Source organism: Protopterus annectens, chromosome 13.part0, assembly GCF_019279795.1.
Source record: "Protopterus annectens isolate FY-2018-M chromosome 13.part0, PAN1.0, whole genome shotgun sequence".
Classification (NCBI taxonomy): Eukaryota; Metazoa; Chordata; order Ceratodontiformes; family Protopteridae; genus Protopterus; species Protopterus annectens.
This window is the reverse complement of record NC_056747.1, coordinates 1310004829-1310024836: the sequence shown is the minus strand read 5'-3', so window position 1 is coordinate 1310024836 and position 20008 is coordinate 1310004829. Positions and strand designations below refer to the sequence as shown.

The window sequence follows — 20008 nt, the reverse complement described above, 5'->3', positions numbered from 1 at the left end:
CCATAGCATTTATTCTTGAAGACAGTCTTTAAAAATGCTTCATACCCCCACTGGGCCCCGATAAAAATCAGAGGTATAGTGCCAAATATGCTTACTGGATTTCCTTTAGTTTTTGCTAGAGGTTTTTCAAAAATAAGAATTAGTCACTTTTTTAATACATGGAAGACTGTCCCATAGTGTGTATCTATTGTGGTGAATTCACAACCATATCTGAATTCACAGACCCATTAGCATAACCAGTATTTATATTTGCATGCAGAACTCCTGACATGGGGGCTTTCTTGAAACAGGTAATTTTCACCAGTTTGAGCAATTGTTATTATCAAGTCATTATAGTAATGTATATGCTGGATTATAAGTGGACTAAACTATATTAGATGTACAGCCATACCTCACGACTGCCATGATTTAGGCATGGCACTCTGATTTCAACCCTCAGATTTAGCCTTGTTCCTGATAGATTTACAATGTTCCTCATAAAACTGCATCTGTTTATAAGTACATACTTTGTTTAATACATAAACTCAGTCTATACAAAGATTCACTACCACTAACTATACTGGGTCTAGCACTTGAAGATTTTCTATAGTGAAAAATAAAAAGTGCTCCTCTTTCAGACCCTCTGCTATGTTTTTAATGGTCAGAGGATAAGAGGTATGCGTGCATCTTGTTATTAACTGCAAAACTAATAAATAAATAAATGTAAATAAATAAATAAAACTAATCATTCCATAACCACTGAACCAGGCAGTAGGAAGTTCAGAAACATCCATCTTGTAGAAATTGATTTTCTCACTTCTAATAGAGTACTTAAATTTTAAGAAAAATGTTAAATACTGCAGTCTCACATGTTGTCTAAAATCTACTGCCAGTCATTTTCTGACATTTTTCTTAAGCAGACCTCAAGAGGAGATCTTTCTCTGAGCAGGACCACAAATATGGAACTGGTGCCTTCATATGGATGGGGAAACTTCTACGAGTTAACAGTGTGTCTAGGAGCAGGCTTACTTTCTTATGTAGGGTCCTGTGAACCACTTGCAACTCATCGAAAATGTGGTTAGTTACTCCTGGAACAGGGAGTTCTTTTACTCATGCATTGTGAGATGGCTGGCCTGTTTCCTGTATGAATATATACCAGAGGGACGTGGTCCAGTTCTATAATGGTATTTCCCAGCAAGCCATAACCATACCAAATCTGTAACTGGAGTGGAGTTTGGCTGTGCTGTCCCATTTCTAACAAGAAAAAATGGCCAAGCTACCCATAAAAATAGCCATCCTTTGTTGACAAGTAATAGTTATCAGAAGGTGTCCTAAATGGCAGTACTTCATCCTTATCTGCCAACTATCCCTAGACCTTATTGGCCCTATTACTTCATTCTACAAATGGAACACTTAGATGGTGAATCACAAATTCCTTGAGGCTATTTATAGATACAGTAAGAAGAACAACATATGTAAACAATGGCCATCTTTTTGATTAGAAAAAAGAGATGCTAATGTACTTTGAAGAGCTTATTGCTATAGCCATAACCTTAATTAGCCTCCACATGGAGACCCACTCCCTTTTTTTCCCTTGCCAGCAAACTCATTAGATGAAGCAAGTAAGCTTCTAGTATATTCCATGCTTCCCCATGAAACAGTGGCCACCAGGTCAAGTGAGGAAAAATTATTCTTATCAAAAGTTACAGGAATTTTGTCTTGGACTTTCTGCATGTGTTCAAAAGACATATACTCAGAACTCTGAAAACCAGGACATTAAAAAGAAGTAACTGGTGGCCACAAAATGAATGAAAACTGCACAGAGTAAAAAAAACAAAAACAAAATAATAAACTATGTTAATATAAAACAAATCTACCTGGTTCCAGAATAAACACTTTTGCTTTCATTGTATGGTTAGTCAACTGTTTTGTAATGTAAGTATTTAGCATTTTATTTCATTCTGTGAATGATATTCAGTCTGAAGCAAATATTTGATGGGAATTGCAGTGGCTATGTGCCTAAAGGTCAGCCAGACAAATTACCTAGAATAAAGTTCTGAACCTATAATGAGATGATGGTGGCTGGCTGTCATTATACTGAGTGAAAATAAGTCCTCCACCCAGTACTGTTTTACTTGAGCTAGGTTGTTTATAGGTTCATTGGTTAGTACTAGGCTCACTGCCCTTGTGGGCCATTTTAAGCCTAGCCAATTACCCCTTGTGAGAATCAAATGCTGCACTTTGTGTCAGTAATGTAAATACTTTAAGCATTGTGCCAACCTCCAGCCTGAGGTAGGATCTGTAATAGGTTCATAGGTAGTTACTAGGAATGTGGTAAAGGTGTTCACTGAGGCACCTAGCCCACTTTCCCCACCAGAGCACTGTCTTCTTATGTGACTTGTTCAGAGTCACACAGTAGGCAAATGAAGGTTGAGGGAATCAAACCTTGAGTTACCGGAAGGAACTTGTTAACAATGAATAACCTTAATCCTGAGTGCTAACTGCCAGCCTTTAACTATGCTCTCCTGCTAAAATATATTGACTCCACACATACCTCTCAACTGTACAGATTTTCGCAGAATGTCCAGATTTTTGCCTCATATTTTTTTGTCCGTTTTTCATAAAATTGCAGTTTTCTGGCAAATTAGTGGCAAATCATTACAAATTGAAGTTAAAAAATAATGACAGACATTTGAATTTCAGACTTCATATCATTCAGAAAATTCATGCTAATGTAAAGCCTGTTATTCCATCAACTTTTTAAGTTTTAAGAGCAATATTTAAAAAAAAATGTGGCTATTTTTGGGCCTTTGTCCCACTTTTATTTATGGCTTTGTCCAGATTTCTTGCTCTAAGAGGTTAAGAGGTATGACTCCACGATTGTCAGAACACTTTGGGATATAACATGGTATAGTTTTGACTTTTTCCATGTTCATTTTAGGTTAGATGAGCTGAAAAAGTTTAAATTCAGTCTGATCAGATTCAATCGGACAGAGCAACAGAATGCAAAGCAAACTGGGCAGGCAAAGTTTACCTTTCTTTCATGCATTCATTCTCAGATACCTACTTTATCCAGTTTAGGATTACAGAGAAGCCAGGACCTATCTTGGCACACAGTGCAAGGTAGAGAAAGTAATTCTGATTAAGATGCCAGTTTATCTAGCTTCTTATTGCTTTAACTTTAGCATTGGTTTTATTAGTATTACATATTTTCACTTATGACTATGTGTAAGCAGTCTCAGTTCGTTTTACTAGAATGTTAAAAATAAACTGCATTATCTAGTTATCCTTAATTCACAGTGACTTATTCTGTGCATTTGCTTATAAGCCATTGTACAAATGCTGCACATCTGAATTTAGCAGTTTATTTACTGTTATTGCTGGCTACATATAACAATCTTCTGTAGCATTTCCATCCTTCTAAATCTTAGCTGCAAATAAAGTGACTATTCTCCAGATGGTTTAAATGTAAAACTTTTCAAGATTCAAGACAGACACAGAACTTGCTGGGCAGATAGTTATATAGTTAGAAGGCAGACATATAGGTATATGTAGAAGTATAAATAGACTGATAGATGGACAGACAGGCAGACATACAGATAAACAGAAGGTGAGACCTACATAGGGACAGAATGATCAATGACTAGAAATAATATGCCTGATAAATGTTAGTTTTGTTAATGAAGGAAACCATGTTGTTGCTTTAAGAGCAGTTTGTGCTGAAATAACCATTTAATTTGATTTTCCTCTGGCAACATTTGCCCTTCTCTAGGTTTTAGAGGAATTACAGAATGGAACACTGAACAGTGAAGAAAGAGAGCTGATTCAGCTGCTGTCAACACCACATCTGAAGGTAACATTGTTATGTCAAAGTTAGAGGTCCTTTCCTCTTTTCAGAAGTATCCTGATTTCAGTAGACCAAAAATGTAATATTACGGTAAAAAATAGAAGAAAATGTTATGGGCGTTCAGAGTAACTGTGATCTTGGAACTGATTTCTGATAACTAATTCCATATGGCTTTTAAACAATAAAATATTTCATTGTAGTTTTTATATTTGTAATATCCGTAGATATGTATGTATTTATTGATCGATCAATCTCTATATTATTCAGGTAAGACTACTAAAAAGGGCCTGTTTACAGGAGGAAAACAGAAGATGCGTTTCTGTCACTGAACATCTTGGATTCACAGTGTATATATAGTCACTTTGGGAATTAAACCCATGGCCTTAAGCAACTGTCTTGTATTGCTAGAGTTTAGTTTATTATTGCCCAATACTATCTTTAGAATAAATAAATAAATAAAATAAAATAAAATAAAAAGAACACTTTCAGCATTTTTCTGAATATGTTTGCAATGGGTTAACTGTTTTCCGGAGTGAAAGAAATGCCCTGCCTTTGTAGATCTGAGGTATCACACTTGTTTCTAGGTGGGATCTATAAATAGAACTTTGCAGTATCCCCATGCCCTTCAGTGAAGATGTTTCTTTATCCTGATTGCTTTCTCTCTAAGTGAGGACAGCTCTGGAGAAAGCACTGATGATGTGTCTTTCTTCCTGATGGAGAGTGCAGATTAATCAGATAAACTGATACAGTTCCTTCTGAGAAAATTCTAGCACAAAGTCAATTTATTTTGCAAGCAAATAAATGGAGTGCACTTATCAGTGACTATCGTGGTGGGATACATAAATAATTTTATCTGCTGAGATAACACCATTTATCCCAGTATGCTATGAGAAAGATTGATATTTTATAATATCATGTTATGTTAAACTAATTTTCAATAATAAACATCAGAATAACAACTAGTAAAAAGGACTCATGCATAATGTACAGTGTTTTTAAAGAAATATTTCATATTCTGTTATGTATTTAAAATGAACAATTAATTATCAACACACAACACACACACACACACACACACACACACACACACACACACACACACACACACACACACAGAGAAAACTGAATTTCAAAAAAGCCATTGTAGTTCTAAATGATGCCTGCAACCATTCAGCAATGTTGACTGCAGCCATTAATCTATGCTTGCCTCAAAAGAGGAAAAATTAAGTTGTATCATTGTATTATTAAAGTCTCCTTTGATCAGCTTCAGATATCGTGTAATGCACTTTATCTTTCTGCCAGAGCTATGTTAGAAATCCATTGTTACTACTTTAATATTGTGATTTCCTGGTCGGCACAATACAATACTGCAAAGCTTAAATTCTTAGATAAATTTCATATTCTGTTCCAGACTTCCTTGTAAAAAGAACAGTTGAGTCATACAGTTCAAAAAAGACATGAATGTATAATAGCACCCTCAGAGTATTTCTGTTTTAAGCATCTCCCTTTGTTTTTACTGGTTTCTAGGCGGTTTTGATGGTTCACGATACTGTAGCACAGAAGAATTTTGACCCCGTTCTCCCCCCACTGCCAGACATACTTGATGATGATTTTGAGGAAGAATCAGTGAAGATCGTTCGCCTCGTGAAAAACAAGGAACCTCTGGTATCTGAATCGTTTTAAAGTATTTTTCAGTTAGTATATATATCGCAGTGGGGTACTGCTGAGGTTTTCTTTCCTCTGTGTCACTTACTGTCATAAATTAAATATATCTGCTTGCATGACATAACCGCATAATGAGATTTGTCGTTAATATGGTTTAATGTTGTTCATTTTCCAGTTACTAACTTAATTCATTTCAAGTTTTTGAGAGAACTGGAGCCTGTCCTTGCATTCACTGAACACAAGGAAAAGAATTATTGTTTTCCAGATGGGACATCAGTTCATTTCAGGATGCACACACATTCACTTATACATGATAGAAAGCTGTAGGCAGTTTGGACTTTGTTAAAGTGCAGTGAATATTTGGGGTGTTACAGGAAACTGGAGTGCTCTGCTTGATGTCTCCCCAGGTCCTATGACTGACAAGGGAGGACCATTAACTGTGCAAATGGAGTCTGACAGTGGTGCTGGAAATGAGCAGCTTTCCCAGATATAAGTAATTATGTGTGAAGTAAACAAATGTTCTGGTGTGTACTACCTAGAAATAATCTAACTGCAAAGTAGGTGATACTGGTGAAATCATCCATGTAATACACTTACTAAAAAACAAACTGGCCTGGCCTCATGTTTAGGGGGAAACTAACAATTTCAATATGTGAAAAAATCAAGGCCATATAAAAGCATTATACCAAACTGAAATGACAGCCTATTAAACATGGGTATGGGGAGATTCTCTTTGCCTGGTGATTCAGGAACATCGCAGTTAGCTATATTATAAAAAAGGAGGTTTAGGTTAAACCCTCCTACCCGAGGAATGATGAGGCTTTGGCATCTCAAAGAAGCTCCTTCACAACTTTGCTTCTACTCTTAGTGTATTCATTGTATTTGTCATTGACTGCACTAGACCCACCAAGCAGAACCAGAACCACTATCAAGCTGTCCATCATTTTCTATGTGTACTATTTGTCAAGGCCATACTTTTATTCTGTTAAAGCTGCCCATACCTGTTTGTAGACACATTCTCTTTCATTGTTTATTTATTTATTTGTCTTTGTTTTACAGGAAAGTCCAACTGGGTAATACCCATTTTCAGCGGAGGCCTGGGGAGAAAACCTCCATTTGTTTATAATGCATTATATTTAGTTCCAGTTAAACACAGAGTAGTTACATTTCTTTTTACATTATAAACATACAGTAGTTACATTTATACATTCTAAGATTTTGCAGTGGTGGGAGTACTAAAGAGAAAGCCCATGTGCAACTTGGTGGATTGTACAGGCAGTAGTTATGTATAAAAATTGTTTTGTCATTTCAGTGAGAGGTTGAGAGTACTCTGTTTAAGAAGAGTATTAGGAGAATATCGTATGGTGAACACAAGGTCTTAACCTTGTGATGAGCATGTGCAGGACCAGGATTGGTTAAGATGCTGTTTAAGCAGTGGTTTAAAACTACTGAGTTCGTTGGAGAGTTTTATTTGTGCGGGGATACTATTCCAGAGTTTAGAAGAGTTTGGACATAAATGTGTTGTTAAAATGAAGTTCTGGATACATCTTCTTAAGTTATGCTGTGGAAGAGTTGGTTTATAGATTCTACCATCACAGTCTTGTGATCTCCATTTTTTCTAGTTTGTTAGACAGTATTCGGGTCTATATCAGCTTATCAAAAGCTGATAAGAGTGAACACTCTATGATCGAACCCTAAATGTCGAACAACCAAAATAGCGAAGACACGGAACAGCGATTTTTTTCCCCAGGGAAAAAAAAAATCGCTGTTCTGCAAAAAACAAACAAAAAAACAAACAAACAAAAAAAACAAATGAAAACACAACATAAAGTAGGGGACTTCGACCCCCCCACACACCCCCTACTTAAATATTCTAACTCCGAGATCACACCATAGTGGAGGAAATGGCAAACTCCCGAAAATGGCCAAGCGATTTTTTTCCCTGGGAAAAAAATTGCTGTTCCGTGTCTTCGCTATTTAGGTTGTTCGACGTTTAAGGTTCGATTAAAGAGCGTTCGCTCTTATCAACTTTCAATAAGCTGATACAGACCCCAGTATTCTTGCTTAAAGAAGAAACATCACATTCCACAACCACTATCCCTTATCTTCGCTGTTCTGCAAAAAACAAACAAAAAAACAAACAAACAAAAAAAACAAATGAAAACACAACATAAAGTAGGGGACTTCGACCCCCCCACACACCCCCTACTTAAATATTCTAACTCCGAGATCACACCATAGTGGAGGAAATGGCAAACTCCCAAAAATGGCCAAGCGATTTTTTTCCCTGGGAAAAGAATTGCTGTTCCGTGTCTTCGCTATTTAGGTTGTTCGACGTTTAAGGTTCGATTAAAGAGCGTTCGCTCTTATCAACTTTCAATAAGCTGATACAGACCCCAGTATTCTTGCTTAAAGAAGAAACATCACATTCCACAACCACTATCCCTTATCCCATAAGCAATGAAAAGCAGAGCTCGTTTCATGTGAACAGTCCGCAGTACCAAAGGCTAGTTCACATTGAAATGCACTGGAAAGGGCTATAGACCATTCAAAGACAACCGTCCACCAAAGCATCTGAAGTGATATATTATCAGACTCTACTGTTGCAGGCTTTGTACACCAGGTATGACAGTGAGTGCATGCACTAGAAACTGAAAAAAATAAAGCTGCCATTGTTACTCAGTGACAGCAACACAATTATTCCAAAAGAGTAAATATGTGCAAAGGAAACTGTGTTACTTGAAAAAAAAACATCAATTTTGGCAGGTGCTGTAAAACCTGCTGTTCTCTTTCTCCAGGGGCTCCAGGAGACTGCAAGATGAACTGCTTACAAAAAGGAGATGATATGATTATTATCATCCCTGTCACATGTGATCAGGATGATTATTATCATCCCTGTCACATGTGATCAGGATGATTATTGTCATCCCTGTCACATGTGATCAGGATGATTATTATCATCCCTGTCACATGCGATCAGAACTACAGTGACATGATCGAGAAATACTTAAGCTGAATGTTTGAGTAAGTGTCATAAAAGTGAAAGTTATGTACTTACCATAAGGCTAGATCCATGTTATCTGATTTTTGTCCAGTTTAACTATGGGATGTCAGATCTGACTGGATCCGACCTCAGTACTGACTCTGAAGCTCTTCGGTTCCAGGTCTCTGACTCATCTCCTACCTGTAATTCCCCGAACTCCATCTAATTAACTCCGATCAAGATTGCCCCGCTTAGTTGCATACTAGTCATATAAACTCTGATTAAGACTAAACCCAGAATGTAGGAGAGAAGAAAAATGCCAGCATTATGGCAAACAGGCACTAAGGACAGGGTATGCTAGAGTCGACCCAGTCATAACGACCCTATCATGACAATATGGAAACAAACAGGTGGGAAGGAGGTTGAACCTGATGAAAATCAGCAACATGGATCTATCATTCTGGTAAGTACTTAACTTTCATATCCATTGTTGTCTGTTTTCATCTGTTTCAACTATGGAACAGATTCTGAAGCATATAGACTTGGGTGGATTCAACAAAGGACATTCCTGAATATGGTGGAACCAAAGGATGAACGTGATCTAGACTGTTCATACATCTTATGATGAGATGCAAAGGAATGAACTGTTGACCAAGTAACTGCTGCACAGATATCATCAATAGGGAGTCTACTTCAGGGACACTGAAAGTGCTTCTTGGTAAAGGGCCTGCAAAAACTATGGTTATGTGGTCCGCTTCTGCCTCTAGGGCAATGTCCATTATTGTTACCTCCTTCTCCTCTGCCACAATGAGATCTGTCTCCAGGAGTTTTTTGGTAAGGGCTCTGTGTTTTTCTGAACCACATTTTCTTCCCACCCCACTGATTTCTAGAGTAGGACACCTGGGGAGTGGAGAAGCAGATTCTTACCATCCTGTTGACTCTTGATTAGTGTTTCCGTCATTTTAGGTCCAAATAGGGTGGACCCATCAAAGGGGGGCATTAACAAAATACATCTTAAGGTTTTCAGCAGAAATCACATAGACACATCTAGGCATGCTGACAAATGGTAATGTCGGTGCCTGCTGCTCTCATATGCCATCAGCTGCATTGAAAAGCAGTTGCATGGCTACATTGGAAGCAGATTGATGGGTAGAAAGGTGGGAGACCACTGTCTTCTGAATATCTGCAAGCAAGATACCCGAGAGAGACTTGGAGATCTCCTTGGTCAGGTCTCTCTGCAATTTGATGCCTTGGGCTAAATAATTGAGTGCACTAAGAGCAAAGGTCACTGAAGGATGTGACCATTTCCCAAACCAGTCCTAGACTCTCTGTTAGGAGGATGGACTGAGAAGCTTTCTTCAGATAGTGACTTCTTCGTGGTTGCTGCTACTACCATCACGTCCACGGGTAGACTTTTGCTCCAGTATTTCCAGTCTGTTGGTGCTGCCAGAATCCTGCCAGGCTTTTTAGAGATGGGTTCCACCATGTAAGAGTCCTTCGATACCCGTTGAGTCATTAAGTCAGTGAGTGGATCACCCACCCAGGATGAAGATGAGGCAGAACCAAAGGCTTCCAGGAACACAGATCTGTCTGGAGAAGGACTTTCTGTGGATCATCCCCTTCTCTAATTCATCAGTTCAAGGATTTCAAAAAGGTAGCATCTTCAGGGGGGGATCTAGGAGAATTTTCACCTTCATCCAAGTCTTTGTCTTTGATGACTACAACAATTGGCTAAGCTTCTGGTGTCATTCTAAGGGGATCCAGTATCTGTCTGCCTGGGACGACATGGTCGACAGACCACAGTGCTTTGCTAGAGATGGCCTGCATATGTCACCCCTGGGATTCCGGATACTGGCTAAGGGTCTTGCTGCCCCTATAGTGCCTTTTTTTAGGGTCTATATTATAACAACGAATGATCAAATGATCGAACGTTGTTATATCGAAGTCAAAAGTTCAAATTCACAACACATCGAACTACCAGAACAGCAATTTTTTTCCCAGGGAAAAAAAATCACTGTTCCCAAAAAAAAAAAAAACCCCTACTTAACTATACCAACTCCAAGATCGCTCTACATTGCCAAAAAAGGCAAAGTGATGAAAGTGGCCAAGCGACTTCTTTCCCAGGGAAAGAATTCGCTTATATGCGCTTCGTCGTTTTGCATTTTCGACATTTGAAGTTTGACCAAGACGCATTTGACAAAATGCGTCTTCGGTCTTCTGATAGGCACCTCTTTTTTAGGCAAGGTTCAAATGACAAATTCACCACCGTAGCAGGAACAGGCAAGCAAAAACTGAGGTTAATGCTACTCAATGCTAGAAGTCTAAATCTCAAAATGCACTCACTTGAGGCACTCCTTAAAATGGAGAACATTGATATCTGTGCAGTGACTGAGACTTGGTTCAAGGCTCTAGAGAGCACCCCTGCATTACCAGGTTATAACTCATACCACACTTTTCGGCCATCTAACCTGGACCAGAACACCAAAGGCGGAGGTGTGTCCATATTCATTAAGGATATCCACACCTCCTGGCTAGTTGCATAGCATAGTACATCCAAGGTTATCCAAGTGCAACTAACTCTGGGCAAAACTGATATCCAAATTGTAGTTTGCTACAGATCCCCCACCATACCTCAGGATTCCCATTCCTCTTTTCTTGATATACTGGAAAATATTAGGGTTCAACCAAACACCCTAATAATGGACGATTTCAACTACCCCACCATTAACTGGGAAAACTACTCATGTACCAACTCCTTCGCTCAATGCTTTCTGGAATTCATAAATTCCAGTGCTCTATATCAACTTATCCACACCCCCATCAGGGGCAACAATATCCTTGACCTAGTCATTACCAACATGAGTGACCAGTGTTCCACACCTGAAGTCAACTCCTCGTTGGTCAGATTTGACCATAAGCTAATCACCCTAGATAGCCTCATCCCACCCCCACCCACCATTAAGGAAACCACAGTATAATATTTCTACAAAGCCAAATTCATGCTTCTTAAGACAGAAGTAGTGAACTTCGTGACACCCATGCAGATGGACAATACAGTTACGACTGCTGAATCCTACACAAATGCACTCTATAAGCACTTACACGAGTGCATGGATTGTGCTATCCCAAACAGAACCAAGATGCTATCCTCCAAAAAAGGAAGCCAATCTGGTGGTTCCCTGCCATAAACAAACTGTACAACAGAAGGAAGAAACTGTTGCAAAAGAGAGTAAAATCCCATGAGTGGAGGAGCTCCCTGGTCAGCCTCAGTAAGAAGCTGAGATCCCTTATAAGATCCTCCAAAGCTAGCTACGAAAACAAAATCACCACTAATTCTAAGGGCAACCACAAAGCATTCTATAGCTATGTCAAGAATCTCAATGTCAACACCCAGATCTGCTCTGAGTTACAGCACAACGGCACAAAAATTACAGAACCAACTGATAGTGTCAACATCCTGGCAGACAGGTTCAGTGTCAACATCCTGGCAGACAGGTTCAGTGCTAACTTTACCCCCCTCTCACCCCCTAAAGTGCCCATATCTATACAAGAAGAATGCAGAGTCCCTGTAATCACATCTATGCAGGTAAAAGCTGCACTCTCTAAAACAAAAAACACAGCATCCCCGGACAACATCCCAGGCTGCATTTTACACGAACTTCAGAACAAACTGGCTCCCCACCTAAGCACCATGTTCAATCATAGTCTCACGTCAGACTTTGTGCCCACTGAATGGCACACAGCAACAGTTATCCCACTCCACAAAGGGGGAGCCACCACTGATCCTGGGAATTATTGCCCTGTTAGCCTGAAGAGCCTGGTCTGCAAGGCCATGGAACGTATCATCATGGAACTCATAAACAAAGACATTGGTAACCTCCAAACTCTGGACCCCACCCAGTTCGGGTTTGTGAAAGGCAGATCATGCCTTCTGAACCTGATCGACTTCTATGAGGCAGTCACCAAAGCCGTAGACGAGTGTAAGCTGGTTCACACAGCCTATCTTGATCTCATCAAGGCTTTCAACACCATCCCCCATTCTGGAATTATAGCTAAACTCACTAAACCAGGTATAAATCCCTACATCACAAGATAGGTTGCCAACTGGCTCACTGACAGAACCTACACTGTAAAAGTTGCAGACTCCAAATCTGACTTCAAACCAGTGACAAGTGGAGTACCACAGGGTTCAGTCCTGAGACCTCTCCTGTTTGGTATCTACTTCTCTGAAGTACAGGCTAACACAGAAGGCCTCTGGCTAATGAAGTTCTCGGATGACTGCAAACTAGGAGCCATGGTCGAGTCCCCAAATGATGTGGACATCCTACAGAAGGGCCTCACTGAGACAGATGCCTGGTGTCAGAGGCATGGCCTCAAGCTCAATGCCAAAAAGTGCATTGTCATCCCCTTTAGTAAAAACTCTGTACCCATGAACTACCACATAAACAGCAGTCTACTTAATGCCGAATGTGTGATAAGAGACCTTGGGAGCCAGGTGGACAGTAGTCTCTCTTTTGATAATCACATCACCACAGTAGTCAGGAAATCCTTCTATGTGGCACACCTCATCACAAAAGGGTTCTCATCCAGGAAAAAAGAAGCCATTGTTCCCCTCTACTCGGCACTCATTAGACCCATTATAGAGTACAACGCCCCATGTGGAATGTACCTCACAGGACATCTGCAGCAGCTGGAAAGGCCACAAAAGTACCTCACAAAGAGGATTACTGGCCTCAAACAGATGCCCTGCACTGACTGTCTCAAAAAACTCCAGCTTTACTCTGTAGCATATCGCCTACTCCGAGGAGATCTCTGCCTAACATATAAAGCTATGTTAAACCCAGGGCTGTTGGACATGCTACACCTAAAGAAATCCCATTCCCTCCAAGCTACATGCTCTAGGGACCTAAACCTTGTCACCACAATAAACAAGACATGCTGGAGGGATAGATTCCTGTCCCAGAGACTTCCTATACTCTGGAACAAGCTACCCTTCTATGTCAAGCAAAGTTCCTCATTAGCAGTCTTCAAGAAAAATCTTGATGAGTGGATGGGAAATAGGAAATACACCCCGGGGATCACTTTTGTGGCTCTGCTTGACAGGGGCACAGGAAAATAACTTTCTTGGGTGGCATAAGCCAGGGAACCTTGTTGGCTAGGCCTGCTTAGGCCCTTGGGCCGATAGCCTAGTACCTGCCTATGAACCTATGACAGACTCTGTGGCAGAGTCAAAGTGCTTCTGCTTGCACGTCTGTTTCCTATGAACCAGTTGTGGGGAAGGATTTGAAGGTTCTGAACCGGACTAAGAGCTTATGTAGCAGGTAGCCTGGGAAGCCTGTGGAACCAACTGTCCCTGTGTGGCAGGAGGATGGGACATAGAAACTGATTCTAGTTGGGGTTTGGATGGAACCAAACTGGATGAATGTACATCCACTCAAAAACCTCAAAGGCCAATGATATTGTTGGCTCTACCAGAGCCCCCCTGTCCTCAGATAAGAAAGAAACTTCAAAACCAAGAGACATCGACCCTGAGGCTGATCTCAGAGCTGAGCTATTGAGCTCTGTGCCACCGAGGGGAAGAGACAGCTCTGACAACTTCTGTGTTGACCAATCCCCTGGAGCCACAGCACCAAAGCCTTGGCTCTTTTCTTGAGTCTCTTTGGGATCCTAACATTTCAGGGCCAAAAGAGGAAGGAAACCTTTCTGAGTTGAAGTCACTTGTACTGTCAGCTCTGGCAAAGGTGCTTAGGGACAGACTGGATCCAAAACAACTTGGTCCGAGGGGCAGACCGAGACCAGATAAGATAGAGGCAGAGGAGTAGATGGTCCAGCACTTAGTCCGTTTCCAGGTGACGGTAGTGAGGGATCCTCAAGCTGAATCTGCTTTCTGAGAAACTTGATCATCATCCTGTTGACATCCTGTTTGGTCAGGCTTCTTGATGACCAGGATGACCACACCACCAAACGTGATCTAGAGTACCTTCTTTCCTGAAGGATCGGTGAGTGCAGTCTGGGAGTCACCGGATCTGAGGAGGAGACAGACTGATCTGAGGAACTGTTGGCTTCAAATGGCTTGTCACCTTTGGATCTAGACCTGAAGAGATTCTAGGATCTGATGAATGCTTACAGGACTTGTCAGAGTCCAATTTTTCCTTTCCTGTGTCTTTTCCTTGTCTTTGCTCTTTCGCCTTTTCTTTCTTGACCTCTTTCACCTTTTCTTTCTTTCTGTCCTTGACTTGCTTGTCCTTACTGGTGGGTGAGGAGACAGCAGTGGACATGGAGGGGATGCCAGGCCTGACACTGAGTGTCAAGTTGGGCCGCGTCCAGGCAATAAACACACAAAGAGTGTGAGTCCTGAGGTGGGAGCTTGTGGCCACACTTTGTTTTCTGCAGTAATGGCTGATGATTAGGGTTTTAAAAAATGTACAAACACACACATGATGTAAAATTCCAAAAACATTAAATATGTGTGAATAACCATGAGCATATGACTTTAGTCAATCTATAATTAAAACAATGGTAAATATCCAGTATTATAAGCATTAAGGAACACAGCACACTATATAAACCTAATGTATTCTAATTGTACATATCACTAACAAACTCTAACCCTAACAGCACATGATTTATACCTAAACTATCTAAAGAGACTAACAAACTAGAAAACTTACCAACTGGTGAGAAAATATAGTCTCGGTAAGGGGAGGAGTAGGGAAAAAAGGAAAAATCTGCCATAGTAACATCAAAATGATATATAATAAGCAGGAGACCTCAATTATATGACTGAACATTTCAGGAGGAACATAAGATCTGAGGTAATTAAGTGGCATTCAGGGAAATATGGGTAGGGCAGGAGTCATAGCCCTGGAACTGAAGAGCTACAGAGTTAGTGCAAAGGTCAAGTAAGACAATACTGAATCCTTGAGTTAACCAACCAACAGCATGTAAACCATGTATTGTTTCTGGGGGGGGGGCTGAATTCAGTACAACAGAAACAACGAAGAGAGTGCATCCCATCCCCTAAGTTTAGCACATACATGTTCCATGGTGGTGTTAACACATATCTTGGGATGTGTTAAATGGATAATTGATGTTTGTTGTACACTTCATATTACATGGGATAACAGTTGCCTGTTCTACACATTTGTGGAACACAGTCTACATATTTCTTGGGATAACAGGTGCCTGTTGTGCACATTCCTGGAACACCGTGTACATATTACATAGGATAATAGATGCCTGGTGTGCACATTCATGGAACACAGTCTCCATATTACATGGGATAACAGTTGCCTGTTCTACACATTCGTGGAACACAGTCTCCATATTACATGGGATAACAGTTGCCTGTTCTACACATTCGTGGAACACAGTCTCCATATTACATGGGATAACAGTTGCCTGTTCTACACATTCCTGGAACACAGTCTACATATTACATGGTATAACAGGAGCCTGTTGTGCACATTTCTGGAGCACAGTGTATATATTTACATAGAATAATAGGTCCCTGTTGTGCACATTCCTGGAGCATGGCGTACATATTACATGGGATATTAGATGCTTGTTGTGCACATTTCTGGAGCATAGTGTATATATTTACATAGGATAATAGGTCCCTGTTGTGCACATTCCTGGAGCATGGTGTACATATTACATGGGATATTAGATGCTTGTTGTGCACATTTCTGGAGCATGGTGTATATATTTACATAGGATAATAGGTCCCTGTTGTGCACATTCCTGGAGCATGGTGTACATATTACATGGGATATTAGATGCTTGTTGTGCACATTTCTGGAGCATGGTGTATATATTTACATAGGATAATAGGTCCCTGTTGTGCACATTCCTGGAGCATGGCATTACATATTACATGGGATATTAGATGCTTGTTGTGCACATTTCTGGAGCATGGTGTATATATTTACATAGGATAATAGGTCCCTGTTGTGCACATTCCTGGAGCATGGCGTACATATTACATGGGATATTAGATGCTTGTTGTGCACATTTCTGGAGCATGGTGTATATATTTACATAGGATAATAGGTCCCTGTTGTGCACATTCCTGGAGCATGGTGTACATATTACATGGGATATTAGATGCTTGTTGTGCACATTTCTGGAGCATGGTGTATATATTTACATAGGATAATAGGTCCCTGTTGTGCACATTCCTGGAGCATGGTGTACATATTACATGGGATATTAGATGCTTGTTGTGCACATTTCTGGAGCATGGTGTATATATTTACATAGGATAATAGGTCCCTGTTGTGCACATTCCTGGAGCATGGTGTACATATTACATGGGATATTAGATGCTTGTTGTGCACATTTCTGGAGCATGGTGTATATATTTACATAGGATAATAGGTCCCTGTTGTGCACATTCCTGGAGCATGGTGTACATATTACATGGGATATTAGATGCTTGTTGTGCACATTTCTGGAGCATGGTGTATATATTTACATAGGATAATAGGTCCCTGTTGTGCACATTCCTGGAGCATGGTGTACATATTACATGGGATATTAGATGCTTGTTGTGCACATTTCTGGAGCATGGTGTATATATTTACATAGGATAATAGGTCCCTGTTGTGCACATTCCTGGAGCATGGTGTACATATTACATGGGATATTAGATGCTTGTTGTGCACATTTCTGGAGCATGGTGTATATATTTACATAGGATAATAGGTCCCTGTTGTGCACATTCCTGGAGCATGGTGTACATATTACATGGGATATTAGATGCTTGTTGTGCACATTTCTGGAGCATGGTGTATATATTTACATAGGATAATAGGTCCCTGTTGTGCACATTCCTGGAGCATGGTGTACATATTACATGGGATATTAGATGCTTGTTGTGCACATTTCTGGAGCATAGCATGGTGTATATATTTACATAGGATAATAGGTCCCTGTTGTGCACATTCCTGGAGCATGGTGTACATATTACATGGGATATTAGATGCTTGTTGTGCACATTTCTGGAGCATGGTGTATATATTTACATAGGATAATAGGTCCCTGTTGTGCACATTCCTGGAGCATGGTGTACATATTACATGGGATATTAGATGCTTGTTGTGCACATTTCTGGAGCATGGTGTATATATTTACATAGGATAATAGGTCCCTGTTGTGCACATTCCTGGAGCATGGCGTACATATTACATGGGATATTAGATGCTTGTTGTGCACATTTCTGGAGCATGGTGTATATATTTACATAGGATAATAGGTCCCTGTTGTGCACATTCCTGGAGCATGGTGCACATATTACATGGGATATTAGATGCTTGTTGTGCACATTTCTGGAGCATGGTGTATATATTTACATAGGATAATAGGTCCCTGTTGTGCACATTCTTGGAGCATGGTGTACATATTACATGGGATATTAGATGCTTGTTGTGCACATTTCTGGAGCATGGTGTATATATTTACATAGGATAATAGGTCCCTGTTGTGCACATTCCTGGAGCATGGTGTACATATTACATGGGATATTAGATGCTTGTTGTGTACATTTCTGGAGCATGGTGTATATATTTACATAGGATAATAGGTCCCTGTTGTGCACATTCCTGGAGCATGGTGTACATATTACATGGGATATTAGATGCTTGTTGTGCACATTTCTGGAGCATGGTGTACCTTCTTCATGTTACTTATCCTTTGATGAGTGAATTCAGTGCACTAAAGGCATCCACTGCACACACCCCTGTTCCATGGTGTATCCTACTTATGTTATAAGTTGCAAGGGGATCTGTTCCATGTGCAGAAGGCATCCAGTACTCAAACTCCTATTCTATGCAGTATCGTACTCATGTTATAAATCACTTGGGACCCCATTCTGTGTACAGAAGGCATCCATTGTTTTATGGTGCATGTTAGTCATGGTGTAAGTCACTTGGGGATACATTCTGTGTACAAAAGACATCCAGTGCTCATAATCTTGGATGGATTGATAGAGGTTTGGGCAGGTGGTTATATGGATAAATGAATGAATAGGTGGATGGGTGAATGGGTGGATGGATAGGTGGATGTGTGGGTTGGTGGATAGATGGATAATTGCATGCTTAAATGGATGAGTAGATGGTTGTATGGATGCTAGCTAATTCACACTTCTTGTAGGTCAGAATCACCTTTTTATATAATGAAAATATTTTGCTTAATCTTAATTTGCACCATTTTCCTTAAAAATAACAATAGTTTATATATCTTAACAGTGTACATAATGGGCATTTTAGTGACAGATTTTAAGTGTTTAACACCATTCTCTTCAAAAGTAGTTCAGTTATATTTTTCCTTATTATTGAAAAAAAACAATAAAGACAGACTTGTTGTAACAGTGGACGAGTAAAGAATCGCAATGACTCTGTATGAGAAAATAACGTTTTCGTGAGAATTCAGCAGCAAACGTGTCTCCTCACCATCTGCCTTTTGATTAAACTAGAGGAGAGTCTGACCAAATTTCACTAGGCAAATGATCAACAAAAGAAAAGATAGAAACGTCTGTCCAAAGATTAGGTCTGTGAAAGGCAGCAGCTGGAAAGAGCTATGGTGGAAGAAGAGTCAGGAGGAGCTGATGGTAAGGGTATGGAAGGATAAATGTTCCCCACAGAATCTCCACTCACAAAGATCATGGGCAGGCTTCAGGAAATGGATGGAAAGCTAGATAAATATGTTGCCCATGCAGAGCAGAGGTTTGGGAAAATCAAACAGACTCTTTCATCACATGCAGACTCCATAGTAGTACTACTGAGTGACTCCAGACAACAAGGTACCTTTGTTATGGAGAAACAGGTTGGAATAGAACAGGTGGAGCAGTGAACGGTGAAATTTGAAAACAAACAAACAAACAAACAAAAAAAGAATTATATCCAGTTGGGATCCCCAAAAAGGCTGAACATCATCAGCCACTGTCCTTCATACAAAAATTTTTGGTGGAATGAACTGCCCAGCCTCAGAGAGAGAGAGAGACAGACACATATTGAGAGAACAAACCAGATTTTTTGCTCCAGGCATGTTACTTAAGTACTAAGTTCCCATGGTAGTTTATCGTTAGGCTGGCTACCTAAAAGCAGAAAACATGTCTGCTAATTTTGCTGTGCAAATTAGGGAGAAAATGCTATTACAGGACACATGAATACACATAGAGCAGGACTTTAGCACAGATGTACGGCAATCACTCTTCATCCTGGTGATGCAGTTATGCAAGGCAAGTATGCTGAAATTCAAAATAGTCTACCTGGATTACTTTAAGGTCTTTCTTCCAACTGAAGTAAAAACCTCCCTAGACACTGATGAAGCACAGCGAGTTCTGAAGGACTGGGTTTGCATCTCAAGAAGGGCAACAAGTGAGTGTGGATGATACTGACATTAATACAAGGAATGCAGTAAGAAACAATCATATGTCTCTCCCTTTGTTTAAGGAACAATCATACGCCTCTCCCTTTGTTTGAGGAACAATCATACTCCTCTCCCTTTGCTTGAGAAACAATCATACGCCTCTC

General features: G+C 40.1%; 1 protein-coding gene across 2 annotated transcripts in view; it reads left to right on the top strand.

The window, feature by feature from the left end:
• MPP3 (MAGUK p55 scaffold protein 3) overlaps positions 1-20008 on the top strand; it is a 1051423-nt gene that overhangs the window by 408833 nt on the left and 622582 nt on the right. For both annotated transcript variants that reach the window (XM_044055336.1, XM_044055335.1), the window contains exons 5-6: positions 3752-3832; positions 5354-5491. In XM_044055336.1, coding sequence (XP_043911271.1) covers positions 3752-3832; positions 5354-5491 — 219 coding nt within the window. The remainder of the gene's footprint in view (positions 1-3751; positions 3833-5353; positions 5492-20008) is intronic.